Source organism: Doryrhamphus excisus, chromosome 10 (assembly GCF_030265055.1).
Source record: "Doryrhamphus excisus isolate RoL2022-K1 chromosome 10, RoL_Dexc_1.0, whole genome shotgun sequence".
NCBI lineage: Eukaryota > Metazoa > Chordata > Actinopteri > Syngnathiformes > Syngnathidae > Doryrhamphus > Doryrhamphus excisus.
The window spans coordinates 14,535,290-14,549,352 of NC_080475.1; the positions used below are offsets into that span (position 1 = coordinate 14,535,290).

At 39.6% G+C, this 14,063-nt stretch overlaps 1 protein-coding gene across 3 annotated transcripts; it reads left to right on the top strand.

Annotated features, from left to right (window-relative positions):
* Positions 1 to 2,416: 2,416 nt before the first annotated feature.
* si:dkey-8e10.3 (serine/threonine-protein kinase SBK1) lies at positions 2,417 to 8,114 on the top strand. Of its 3 annotated transcripts, none has more exons than XM_058084343.1 (4): positions 2,417 to 5,070; positions 6,140 to 6,313; positions 6,380 to 6,582; positions 7,332 to 8,114. In XM_058084343.1, the coding sequence occupies exons 2-4, from the start codon at positions 6,151 to 6,153 to the stop codon at positions 7,941 to 7,943; spliced, it is 978 nt and encodes a 325-aa protein (XP_057940326.1). In that variant the 5' UTR covers positions 2,417 to 5,070; positions 6,140 to 6,150; the 3' UTR covers positions 7,944 to 8,114. The 3 variants fall into 3 exon arrangements, with proteins under 3 accessions (XP_057940326.1, XP_057940328.1, XP_057940325.1); XM_058084345.1 differs by having other exon boundaries at positions 2,417 to 5,052; XM_058084342.1 differs by having other exon boundaries at positions 2,417 to 6,313.
* The last annotated feature ends 5,949 nt before the right edge of the window (positions 8,115 to 14,063 follow it).

Consider the following 14,063-nt stretch of genomic DNA (forward strand, 5'->3'; position numbering starts at 1 on the left):
GGGATTTCAATCTTGATAAGAAGGTCAAAGGTCAAAATGTGATCATAAGCTACAATAGTATTATCATGGTTCCAGAATATCAGTTCGGTTTTGAGCAATGCACTATAGGTCGAGGCCAAATTCCTAAAAAAAATGAGGGTGTAGCCTGAGACCCTCCAGAGGTTCCATTCTGGAGATTCCAAAGGAGCCACCTTCCCTCTCTTATCAGCATCTTGTCCATATGGAATGAGATGCTGTACAATGTCAAGCTAACACATTCCCGTTTAAACTGCATATATGTTCATTTAGTTAAGTCAAACTTTAAATTATATTCGATTAGATAATTGAGTCAATCATTATGTCAACTACCAATAGAGACATTATTATTGTTATGGTCGTCGTCGTTACAAATGATGATCGTGCTGCGTGTGAAAGCTGTGACCTTAAGTGGAACGCACATAAACACTCACACACGTTGACATTTCACTTTGTGGAGAAGAAGTAATGTGGGCTGTGGTGAGACTGAGGGGTTTCTAGAAAGAAAAAAAAAACACCACTGGGTTTACGAGAAATAGGAAGTATGTGGTCTCATGATCAGATAGCAAAACTCCTCTGGGTGGAAGAGATATTGGTTTTTGTTCCATTCTTTCCACTGATGCTTTTGAAAAATTGACAGTTATCTTGAATAAAGTTAGTTTATGGAATTGTTATGCATACCTAAAAGGGGGGTAAAAATGGCAAATGTTTCACTTATGTTAGAGTGCCCCCTGCTGGTTAAACCTCATAATGTGTGAGGATTTTCTACCACCAAAAAATATCAATGTATACTTTATTAGCCTACAGTATAGAAGATAGTAACTACTATTGCATTGAAAGCTTGTACAAGAAAATACATGCAGGCAATATATTAAATATATTAATTATTAATAGCCGTTCATTAAATGATATTATACATGTAAATATACACTGTAAATCCGAATGCTCAAAATAATTAATTGGTATAAGTACAGTTAACTTAAAATTCTCTTAAAAGTTGTACTTATAAATGTTGATTGCCAGTTGCATTATCTGTGTTTTCAGCTTATTTAATTTGTAATTTTTGATTAATATGAACTTTTTGCAGATTTGTGTAACCTACTAAAAATAATTTGTAGTTACCTAAAACAATATCTATTTCTATCTATTTCTCTCTTCACCCCCAAATTAAAAAAAGTATATGTAATATCAATACAGTGTACGTAGTATTGTGTGAATGCATCAATTCATGGTAAAGCACCCTTCTCTTCTCTGGAGAATTATACCGGTACTCATAATATGAGAAAAAGGAAGATGACTGTCGGAAAAAGGTAACACCTTGACACCAAGCCTGCTTTTGCTTCCCTTTTTCTGTAAAAGCCACCCAAAATCACTTCCTGATTTTATTGTATTCATTTGGCCTACAAATGAAAACACAGTTATGTGTCAGCATGACCTTCCAAGCATTAGTGGAGCACTGAAGGAATGCATTTTTTGTCTCAAAAATAAGTACAAATATATATATATATTTTGAAAATGTACTTTTTTCTTGAAAATATTGTCATTTTTTCTTGAAAAAAGGTATTCTTGAAAAGGGTCATGAGCATGCTGGAGCCTATCCCAGCTGTCTTCGAGTAAGAGGCGGGGTTCACCCTGGACTGGTGGCCAGCCAATCACAGGGCACATATAGACAAATAACCATTCACACCACATGTATAACTTAATGCTTATTTGTCTTTGTTGCATAACAACTTTTGATTGGATTTTGTCACGGTGCGGCATGTCAGCATTGCGATGCAACCCCAGGATGCAGAAATGAGGACCAAATGCAAGTAAAAACTTTTATTATGGGCTTGCTCAGTAATGCAAGCCCCATAGACTGAGCCACAGTCTATGGGGCTTGCATTACTGAGCAAGCCCCAACGTGATTAACGGCTCATTTTTTAGATAAACTTCTCAACTCTCTCTGTGGCTAAATGCTAATTGCTAGCATTTTAGCATTTAAGCTAATTTATTCATGTCTAGAGGCAAATACACACATGGCATGATGTAGGGAGGTTAAAGGACAACCTTGGCGCTTTCTAAACTTGAGGTTCTCTTGCTAGGTGCTAGCATGGTAGCCGTTAGCATGTTAGCATTTAAGCTAATTTACTCATGTCTACAGGCAAATACACACATGGCATGATGTAGGGATGTCATAGGACGACCTTGGCACTTTCTAAACTTGAGGGTCTCTTGCTAGGTGCTAGCATGATGAATGTTAGCATGCTAGCATTTTAGCTAATTTACTCATGTCTAAAGGCAAATACAGTCATGGCATGATGTGGGGACACTTTGGGCCTGCCCAAGCTTTTCGGGACCTGAGGCTGTCTTGCTAGGTGCTAGCATGGTAACCGTTAGCATGTTAGCATTCAAGCTAATTTACTAATGTCTAAAGGCAAATGGACACATGGCATGATGTGGAGACACTATGTGACTGCATCAACCTTTTCAGTACTTGAGGTTGTCTTGCTAGGTGCTGGCACGGTAGCCGTTCACAGCACAGGTGGCAAGCCCATCAAAATTTCAGCGGGAATTTTCTAGTTCTATTTAAAATAGGAGTGTAGATAAAGAGAATCACTGGCCTGCAGCACATAAAATGGTCAATGCACCAACCAAGGAAGACGCACCCGGCTGAATTAAATACTACAATTAACAATTACAAATAGGTGCGCATAGGAGAAAAAGAAAGAGTGACGGAAAACAGAACAGACCAATACAGGAAATAATACAAAATAAGAGCATGAAAGCAGGAACTAAGGCTTACAAAGTGAAACAAAACAAAACTGTTGTGAATTGTGACAGATTTGTCCCAAAAGTGGTCCAAAATGTTATACCAGTAGAGGAAGCTAAAGATGTGTTCCTTATGTCTGCTTTTGGTTCTATTTTTCCCGTTTTTGTTGATTTTTTTAATGTAAATTTGCTAGTGAGTAAATGTCAATTGTATGGTACAACGTTATGTAGGCTAGACTTGGTTGCTTCCATCCAAGTCCTATTCTGAGACGCATCAGTGGTGCTAAATGGACCTTTTACTTCTACAGCAGGTGCTTATGCTAAGTGCCTTGGAATGTGTCCTGATTTTACTTTGTGGTATGAGAAGGATTTCACCTTTGTACAAACCACTCTCATTCACTCACACGTTCCAATGAAATCGAGTGTGTGCAAACTAGTCAAAACATCGTACAGACACATGTGATGCAGGACACTTTTGAACAAGGTGGTATGTACAGTACAGTATCTCTGATCCTTAGTGAAGAAAAATGTTTCCCAACTTTCCGAAATCAGTATGATGTCTATGCATCTGTCCATCATGCTCATAAAGTAAAAAAATAACTGACGTTTGCAAACCAAGCTCAGAGTTAGCGTTGTTGAGTGACATCTGATGATTCCCCCTCCGGGATCCTAGTAACGTATCTCTTTCTTTGTGCCATACGTGTTGACGCCCATAGACCGAGAATAGATCCCAAGGGTCGCGGTGGTGAATGACTTTACACAAAATGTGACACACACACACACACAAAGTGTAGCCAAGAACACTCCATTAAGCTGCAACCAAAGCTGTAAGCAGTACGCCGCAGGGGGATTTGTTTGTGTGAGCGTAACCACCGCATGAGGGCATGCATGTCGTCCGACTCGGGGGTCATCAGGGCAACATTCCCACTGTGCTGTAGAGGGATCCTTTTCTACCTTTCCAAGTGTAATGTCTTAAATCAACATGTTCTTAGTGTTATTGAGAAGGCCTGCATTTAAACTCTGATGATTCATGAGAATGACATGCAGTGATGTGCGAGTTTGAAGGGGAGTTAGTTAAGCTATGCTAGCTATGAAGGTCGTCTATTATGGAGATTTTTGGGGGTATATAATAACATGTTTTTCCTCTCTAACAATGAATACTGGTATTTTCATAGTAAAACTTTGGAGCACGTCTGGCACCCACATTAAAAAAAAACTGGTCACAACATTAGGTACACTTACACAGTAGCACAAGAGCGGCATCAAGCATCCTGCATGCTTGACTGGAATCAGCGTGCGACAATATTACACCCCTCTCGGTATGTCTTAAACTTCATAATGTACACGGTGCATTTAACAAGACAGTTGCTGACAGTGTTTTTTGCTTTGGCTGCTGATATAAAGTCAGTTGGAAAACTGCTTGTCGTACTGAAGGCGGCGCTTTTGAGAAAAATATACTCAACAACGCTGACTATTAATTATTGATCATTTCCCTTTTTGCCGTGTTTGCATGAATCACCAACTTCTCACATCTCGTTAAAAATGATTAAAGAATAAGAAATATAGCAACTTCTGATCAATCTATGTGAATTTCAGACTTAAAATAATCTTCAAGATAATCTATTTTTGCCAAACCGTCTTTTTAATATTTTTTTTCATGTATGAAAAACGCTTTATAAATAAAGTTGTATTTGATTCCTGCCATAGTAGTCTTTATTGAGGCAAAGCAATGCAGCCCATCTTATTATTTCTCATACGTTTTGTATTATTATTATTATTATTATTGTCAAGTGACATCACAGAAGTGAGGACGTTTCACCCTAAATATATCGGGATATGAGTTTTTGGTCCATATCGCAAAAAAAACTCTATACATGAACATCACCGCATATTGATTTGCAATGCTAATTCTATGCGGTATCATGCATGGAACTGCACACATTAATTTAAATGCAGTATTTGTCCCTGCATAATAGCACATCACCATGTACTAGCTACTAAAGCCTTCACTGGGTGCATTCACAACAAAATATAACTATGTTCCAACAGCGTGCATGTATGTGTGTGTTGGTATGAGAGTAAGCACAAGTGCCCTTTGGAGAGACAGTTTGTAATCAGTTGTCAAAGTGTCAGATGTTCTCATTGTAGCTACTGAGAGTTGAGCTATGTGCTGGGCAGGGGGAAAGCTCTCAGGTCCACCGGCATGTTCATCCAAGCAGCAGGAGTGGATGTGAAGAACATACAGCACAGGCACTGTTGGCTTCCATATACTCTTTCTGCCACAAGGTTTGTGATCTCTCTCAGGTAAGACACATGGTTTGACTTTGCAGTTTAGAATTTATATCTTGCAGGTAAAAGCAGCGAATAATAAGTAAGGTATTTTTAGTGCTTTGCTGTTGTTTTCTCGTTGAATTTCTCCATGACATATATAAATACCTGTATAATTATCCATTAAATGTACTGCAAAAAAGGTCAGTAAGGATAATTGATAATGCCTACAGAGAACATACTAACTCCTTATTTCTAAAATCGCAAATACTTAAACTTGCTGATATAGTTCATCTTCAAACAGCTAAAATAATGCATAAGGCTAAAAATAACCAATTACCTAAAAGAGAAGAAATATGATCTCAGGGAAGAACTACATTTGAAACACTTATATGCTAGGACTACGTTAAAAAGCCATAGCATTTCAGTATGTGGAAACAAACTATGGAATGGATTGAGTAAGGAAGTCAAACAATGCACAACGATGAGCCAATTCAAGAAACAATACAAGCAGTTGATGTTTGCTAAATACAAGGATGAAGAGTGTTGAACCAGTCATGATGTGCTATATATATCACTATATTGACACTTACTATGGTACCCATTATGTCATTGTATAGTCATATCACCTCGTACTTCGGTACGGGACAAAAAATAAAATAATTTTTTTTTTAAAAACCTTAAACTATATTAGGAAAGCAGGAAGTGAACAAATGTAACAGTTACTGATTGTTAAAGTACCAGATGGAGGGGTAGGATACTGCACAGTACAATAAATGTTTTAATAACAGTTTTGTTTTAATGACATGTTAGCATGTCAATGTAAACAGATATTATACAATTATATGTTGTAAGTCGTAAAAACATTTATAAGTCACAATGTTCTTTGTCACTGTTTTCCATTCCAATGCTTCGGGCCCGCATTTCCTGTTGAATTCTGAGATGTTCAACAACAAAATTTTGCATGAAGTAATGTGCTTAAATTAGATACGTATTTTTTTTTAGAATTTTTTTTTACTTTTTCTGATGAATTGTTGGCTACAAAAAATGCAGTTCTCCTGTAATGTTCAAATGTTTAAATTGTTTTTGTTTTCTTTTTTGTAAGCTGAGCTAGCAATGATTGATTTAGGCCTGGCTGACAGCAGCCTGATTGATGAGCTGATTGAGCTGACGGCCCAGAGCCTCGGTAAACTGGAGATCCAAGAACACTTCAACGTCATCAAGGAGATCGGCCGAGGAAAGTATGGCAAAGTGCTGCTGGTCACACATCGCTTCAGAGGTAGAACTTTGCTTTGACTTGATTCCAGTCAATCGAGGGTTTTTATTTTGTATGGATGCTACCCAGGGACTCCAATGGCCTTGAAAGTAATGCCCAAGACTTCAACAAAGCTACAGGGTTTCCTGCGAGAGTACTGTATCTCCTTGCATCTGTCGTGCCACCCCTGCATTGTGGGCCTCTTTGGCATCGCCTTCCAGTCAAATGAACACTACTGCTTTGCCCAGGAGCTCGTCATTGGGCGGGACCTGTTTGCTGTCATTCAGCCTAAGGTGAAGTTGGTTGTTATCCGCTAAGGATAATGAATTTTTCACAAAAAAAAGTATCAAAAGAGTACAACTCAATTATCCATATCCGTAAGGGAAATCCTCATTGTTTTTGTATACTTTGTACTTGTACTTTGTACTTCCAAGTGCGTGCTGTCTAATTGCAAAAATTGGTGCAAAATTTGGGGATCCATACTTGATGTGAGTACAGCCTTAGTGCAGATTTGGGAGCATGAAGACGCAAAGTCGCACTTTTAGCGGAGGAGGAACTTTGGCTGCATGCAGGCAAGCAGTCGCTTGTGGTGCTTTTATTATCAGATCGATACAAAAACTAGATCATTGCAAAAAAAGATGTACGTGCTATTCATTTGCTGAAAAAGCTTTTTTTCGTTTTTTGTATACATCGTAACTGAAATTGTAGAAGAGTTGATTCTAAAAATTAAACAAAAACTAAGCCGGACAAACCACTTACACACATACACAGTACGTACATAACTGGTTAATAAACAATAAATAAAGCAACCATGTTAATTTCACACTTAAAATAATGTGCAGATTAAGACTTCCAGTTTCTACCCCACACATTTACCCAACTTCGGTTTCTATCCCGCCCATTCCAAGTACAGATACAGATACAAATAGAGATAGTGGTGTACTCGCTCATCCCTAGTTTGCACATAAATTTAGGCATGTGTGTCATATTTCTGTGTAGTTATTAACTTTAACATGTCCTATCCATGTTTTTTCCATTTAAGGTGGGCATCCCTGAGTCCTCCGTTAAACGTTGTGTCCTCCAGATTGCCAGCGCTTTGGAGTTCATCCATAGCCGGGGCCTTGTCCACCGAGACGTCAAACCTGAGAACATCCTTCTGCTGGATCATCACTGCAGCCAGGTCAAGCTGGCAGACTTTGGCCTGGCCCAGAAGAAGGGCACTCTGATCAGCTACATTACAGGGACCCTTCCTTACATGGCCCCTGAGCTTTGCACCGTTGCTTTACTGGAGGGCCAGAAAGAAGTCACCGCTCCTCCGCTGAGTGTGGAACCAAGTCTGGACACATGGGCTTTTGGGGTGGTTATATTCTGCATCCTCACGGGATACTTCCCATGGGACCGTTGCTTGGACTCAGATGACTTCTATAAGGAGTTTGTTGACTGGTCCAATTTGGGAGACAGTGCCAACGCAGAGGATGACATTCCACCTCTGTGGAAAAGGTTCACTCCAGAAGCCATGGAGTTATTTGGAAAACTCTTGGCTCTGGACGCAGAAAAGAGGTCTACTGTTGGGGAGGTGAGAGAATATATGGAGAAGGCCTGGCTTAAAACGGAACATGGGATGGAGCAGCTTCAGACAGAAGAGAAAGAATAATTTTGGACCTAAAAGAAGATGATGAGCGAGTAGACCACTATCTGATCTGTATCTGTTCAACCCTCTAAATTGTATCCTTACTCAGAGTTAAAGCTGTAGAAGTTGCTATATGTATTTTCGTTGTTTTTAATGAACTGTGTGAAGTTGGTGATTCATGCAAATATTGCAATAAATATAACAATAATGTGTCAGCCTTGTTGACTGTACTTTTCTCAAAAGCACTGTGTTCAGTACTACAAGCAGTTTTCAACTTTGCATCGTTTCATATTCAGATTTACTTTCAAGCTGAGTCATGCATTGGCTGGGCCAGAAATGTATCACTCATGTAATAAATTATCAAAGCAAAGCCCTGCAGCATGCAAACTTTCTTGAACTGTATTCTGTTTACTTAACAACAGCCTGGCACCAACACTACAATCAGTGGTTGAGATGTGCCTGCATCGGCTTTATGTGACCGCCAAGGTCACTGTCCTGCATCAATCTTAGCCTGAATTCTGTGTGGCAATGTGCTAAAACTTTAACTGGTCAGGACAGAATCAAAGCTTTTCAATTTGTTTTGCATCAGCAAACAGCAGAGCATAAAGTACATATATTAAAAATACATTAAAACAGACGCTGAAACCACAAAATCCAAAGAAATACAACTGAATAGGTGCAGATTCTGGAAGATCATGTGTAGCTGGTAATAGGTCCCCTTTAATGACGATTGTTCAGACTCCCTGCGTGAAGATCTGACGTTAACCCTCAATTCACACCAGACGTGTCACGACAGACGGGCATAGCTTTCAAATCGTTTCTATTTGAATCTGCAGCCACGTTTACATGAGGAGATTGTCCTCTTATATATATTGTATACATGGAAAGGAATATTCCAATCTCCTGTCAACATGCACCGCTATAATCAAACAAAATAGTCAAGGGGGCATACGCAGTAAAATGTAAACAACATCACATGATTCATCGAAGATGGCGGACGAGAGTGTGATTACCACGGTTGTTGGGACAGTTGCTACGCTTTTTTTTAAAGCAGCAACTTGAATGTTCAGTTCTTTTAAAGTTTGTATCAAAAACAAACTTTCCGCTGTAGTCCAGTGATGACTGCTTGCTGCCATTTTTAAAACCTGAGAGACGTCTGCGTGTTATGTCGCAGCTGAGCATGCGCTGAAAGAACGCACCCTGACAACTTTCCGATTGAACGGGTACAAGGTATCTCAATCGGATTGGGGAAAGGAATATTCCACCCCTGTGAATCCGATTATATATACATTCGGATTGGCAATTTTCTTTCGGAATGAGGTGTATACAAAGGTTACATTCTTTCCGTTTGAGCAAATAACCCGAATGGAACTGGAATTTTGGGTCCATGTAAACGTGGCTAGTGTGGCAATTCTCACGTGTGTCTGACATAGTATGTCAGGATTTGACGCAACTCAAAAAAGATAGGTGCACTTTTCAGGTGTGTCACCACCCTGCAGAGAAGGCAAAAAAGAAAAACACACAAAGCAGCCACACCCACTATAGGACGTAATAGTAGCTTTGCTCTTTTTAAGTGCTAACCATTTCCTAGCTTTTGTTTTAATTTAACTCAATCGCTGGCTGTAAGTCAAAACAGGACAGTGGGTGACTTTCATCACATGACTTTTTGGGTCTATAGAACATTAACCGAGTTTCAGCTCTCTGTTTTCATCCCCTTCTCATCTTCTTTACTTTCCATAGCTGCTTTCTATTGAATAATCTCTTGGCATTCTGCTTCAGCTGTTCTACAGTCGCACGGTCATCTTTCAGCTCACCCCTTGAGCCGACTGCATATTCCTGACTTGTCAAACAAACACAGATGAAGCCAATGTAAACCCAACTGCAAAGCATGCGTGTGTCCCAGTTGACTCAACAACTGTGAATACTGGTTTTGTATAAAGTCGGATTCAGACAAGTAAAGTAATATTCATTCATTTTCTACCGCTTATCCTCACGAGGGTCGCGGGGATGGTGGCCAGCCAATCATAGGGGACATATAAACAAATTCACACTAACATTGATACCGGAAACCGGAGTACACGGAAAAATCCACACATGCACAGGGAAAACTCCACACAGAGATGGCCAAGGGTGGAATTGAACTTGGGTCTTCTACCCGTGTGGCCTGCGTGCTAACCACTTGATCGCTGTGCAGCCCGTAAAGTAAAATTAATTCATTCATTTTCTACCGCTTATCCTCACGTGGGTCGCGGGGGTGCTGGAGCCTATCCCTGCTGTCTTCGGGCAAGAGGCGGGGTACACCCTGGACCGGTGGCCAGCCAATCACAGGGCACATATAGACAAACAACCATTCACACTCACATTCATACCTATGGACAATTTGGAGTCGCCAATTAACCTAGCATGTTTTTGGAATGTGGGAGGAAACCGGAGTACCCGGAGAAAACCCACGCATGCACGGGGTAAACATGCAAACTCCACACAGAGATGGCTGAGGATGGAATCGAACTCGAGTCTCCTACCTGTGCGGCCTGTGCGCTAACCACTCTGCAGCTCATTATTGTGAAAATACCATCATAATGACTAAAATAAAGTACAGTGGTACCTCAGTTAATGTCCACGGTGTTTTTAGTTAACCAAATTTTTTGCTAAAAAATGTAACCCCGGGTGTACCCTGCCTCTCGCCCGAGGTCAGTTGGGATAGGCTCCAGCATACCCGCAACCCTATACAAAAATGACAATTTTAAAAAGACATTATGGGCATAAACTAAGAATATTACAAGGGAAAAAGTTGAAAAAAGTACTACATGTTTGTTGCAATGACAGGAAAATAAGCAGGTGAAAACTAAGATGTGATTTCATTACATTGCCATGGCCTTGCTCATTGACTCAGTCCGTGAAATATTACTTTCCACACGGTTACACACAAACACAGATACTCCCCCAGTTGTAGGCAAGCTACAGTATCCATGCCTGCTGGTGGTCACATGGGAGCACTATTAATAATAACAATAATATCACACTTGCCGTCTGTTGTGGAAAATCTCCACAACTGGGACCCCTCTTGTAGCTATAGACTCGAACGAGTCATATAGTCCCTCGAGTGGTCGGGTAATAATGTAGCAATTAAGAAATTCCATCTCCATGTTTACCATGCTTTCATCTATTTTGGCCACATAGCAGACTTAATCCTATACTTTTATGCAGCAGAAATGCATCACACACAATAGTTTGTTTACATATCATTGCTCACAAATGAGTCCCATTGGGTGGATAGATGCCTGGACAGGGTCCAGGAGGTTACGTCTCTTGGAAATGCATGCAAGGCTCTGGGTTATCGGTCATCTCTTTTGTGTATGTACATGTATGTATGTACATAACATGCAGTTTGATACTCAACACCTCAGCCATTTCACAAACTAGCCAGCAATAAAAGTTTCACATGATTACTATTTCCTTAGGCTCTTTGTAACAGGAGTTCAAGCGTACGCTGTGCTTCTTCTAACACTATGTCAGACATGTTGTATATATACTTACCAGCACAGTAAACAGACACTAATCCTCCCAGAGCGACGTGGTTACTCCCCACTTTCTTCAAGTTGTTTATGATTGACAACACCATCAAGAGCATTGCTGCGGTGCGTTTCTTGGCACACTGAGTGTGAATAGTTACAGTTGCAGTGACTGGTGTTATTTATCCTCACTTCACCATGACATTTCTCTAAAAGGTTGTTATTAGGTGCTACTACGAGCGAAAGTAATATAAATACCACAGTGGTATTTTTAATGGGTTGAGGAAGAGGACAGGGTTCTGTTGGTTTTTAATTTAATTTAATTTAAATTAATTTGTCCATACTAGCAAACTTTTCATTCTTGTACCTTTTTCTGTGCGTCCTAAAGAGAGAAAAACAGTTAGCATGAGGGAGCTAGCATCTGGAATGGGGTGATTTTGGTGACTCCGGCTATAGTTGAAAGCCAAAAGTCTGATGACCAGCACTCCCCTAAACATATCACGGGCAGCCACAGTGCGCAGCTGCTCTAATCAGGCGGGTCTATTTAAATGGCACATTGCTTCCTTTTTATCAGCGCTACAACTGCTGCAGAAGAAAGTCCAACGCTTGGAGGCAGAGAGTTGTACATACTAGCAAACTTTCGCTTCTTGTACCCTTTTTCTGTGCGTTCTAAGGAGAGAAAAACAGTTAGCATGAGGGAGCTAGCATCAGCTAGCATGAGGGTCATTGTCTTGTTGGAAGTATTCAGCCTCAACTTTAAATAGGGGATTCAAAGAAAATTATATTATCCTTGTCACAAGCCATTTTAAATGGTAAAAATGTGTATAGGAAAAAAAACATTCCCAGTCATGATCCAGTTTTCCCAGCAGACAGTTGGGAACTTTGATTTAAGGCTGAAATCAATACCCGTGTACCTGAAATCAATACCGCCAAGCTCTTTTCAGCGATGACATCACATCCTGTCAGTCAATAAATCCTCACTGGCAACAGCATTACACTCGAGAAATGACTTTTTTTATGGTAACCCCCTGACCATGTTGTTTATATAATGTATAAATATTGAAATTCACTTTTAACGTTCACCTCTTCCCCTAAATGGCGCATAAAATAAGCACAAATCAAAACTGATTAAAGTAAGTCAGTCAATGCAGTTGTAAACTCACATTTGAGCATGTAGCAAAGGTTCTGACCACCAGATGGCAGCAAAATCTAACTGAATGACATTTAATACAAGAGTAATGGAAACATCATTATGAACATTAATTAGAACCTTTTTGAAATGATTCATGTAATATGGGAAATAATTAATCCTTTAAGGTGTGATGGAGATAAAGTCACTATTTTCAGATATTTTCCAAGGGTGGATTTTTTTTAGGTTTGTCTTTCATAAACATGTATCTATTTTTGGTGCTGTGTCAAGTACATGGTTACTTTCTGTTTTGGCTTCCTAGTTTGACTGAACTGGAAGAAGAAAACAGAAAACAAAACTAGTTTCTAATGGCAGCATACGGTCTCATTATAAATTAAAGGGGACCTATTGTGCTTTTTCCATTTTTCTGACCTATAAACGTAGTTAGAATGTTATATTCTCGTGTTAAACAATGCCAAAGTTTCTGGTAATGAGGTCTGCACATTTGGAAGTTGGCCCTATAAGAAGTTTGGGATGGCTCTGAACGCTCCAGTTTCAGAGTCTTTGTAGTGTGCATAGATGGAGGAGAGTTAGTGTTTCGTGCATGCATGCAAATTACAAGCTCACTGATGTCTGGAGTTGCTAATAGCCTTTTCCCACCCCAATCAGTGGTACCCCTTGTAATGACTGCATTTTCACCACATTTATTATCAAATCCTATACTGACAAAATAAAAAAAGTGGGGTTCGGCAGCTGTCCTGAAGTTCTCAAGAGCCATCGAGAGTGTGACCAATCAGAGAATGGGTGGAATAAATTAAAACAGACCGTTTTGACGAGAAACAGGAAATCCAAGGAAACACTGCTGGAATAGGTGCAGAAGATCTAGAAAGCTTACTGCGCTGGTTATTGTGTCTCGCTGCTCTGTAGGAGTCCACAACTCAAAATTCATAAAATTTTAAGCAGATAACAATTGACTGTAATGAGCAAAAAGCACATTTTTTAAGCTAAAATTGAACATAATTTTTTTTAAATCATACTGTAACTCCCAAACCACTTTACAGTTATGCAAAAGACATTCTGTGACTCTTTCTGCCTCTCCTTCTTCAGGCATTTACCCGTGAACCAACATAGTGAACTTGACGCTATTATGCACATTTGCTGCCTAGCAACAAGTGCTTGATACATACTGTATAAGAGATGAATATTCCCCTACGTTGACTGCGATGTAACATAAAATCAGGAAAAATGTCCTAAAACTATTATCCTAGATGACCTTCAACATAATATGTATGTTTCTATGCATTTTGTGGAGACTCACTTTGCAGCATTTGCATGTAGATTGTTTTGGTGACAATTGTGTGCCATCATGCATAAAAAAAAATAACTGAGCTCAAAATGTTTTCACAGGTAACACAGACGGGAAAGAAATAAAACAAAGCTTTAAACAGCGAGTCAATTTTTTTAATTATTATTATAGAACAAGAGTCAGACTGGAGGCACTGC

Coding starts and splice junctions, on each gene's coding strand:
- si:dkey-8e10.3 (XM_058084342.1), top strand. CDS start 6,151: ATGATTGATTTAGGCCTGGCTGACAGCAGCCTGATTGATGAGCTGATT. Junction 6,314..6,379: donor GGTCACACATCGCTTCAGAG/GTAGAACTTTGC, acceptor GATGCTACCCAG/GGACTCCAATGGCCTTGAAA. Junction 6,583..7,331: donor TTGCTGTCATTCAGCCTAAG/GTGAAGTTGGTT, acceptor TTTCCATTTAAG/GTGGGCATCCCTGAGTCCTC.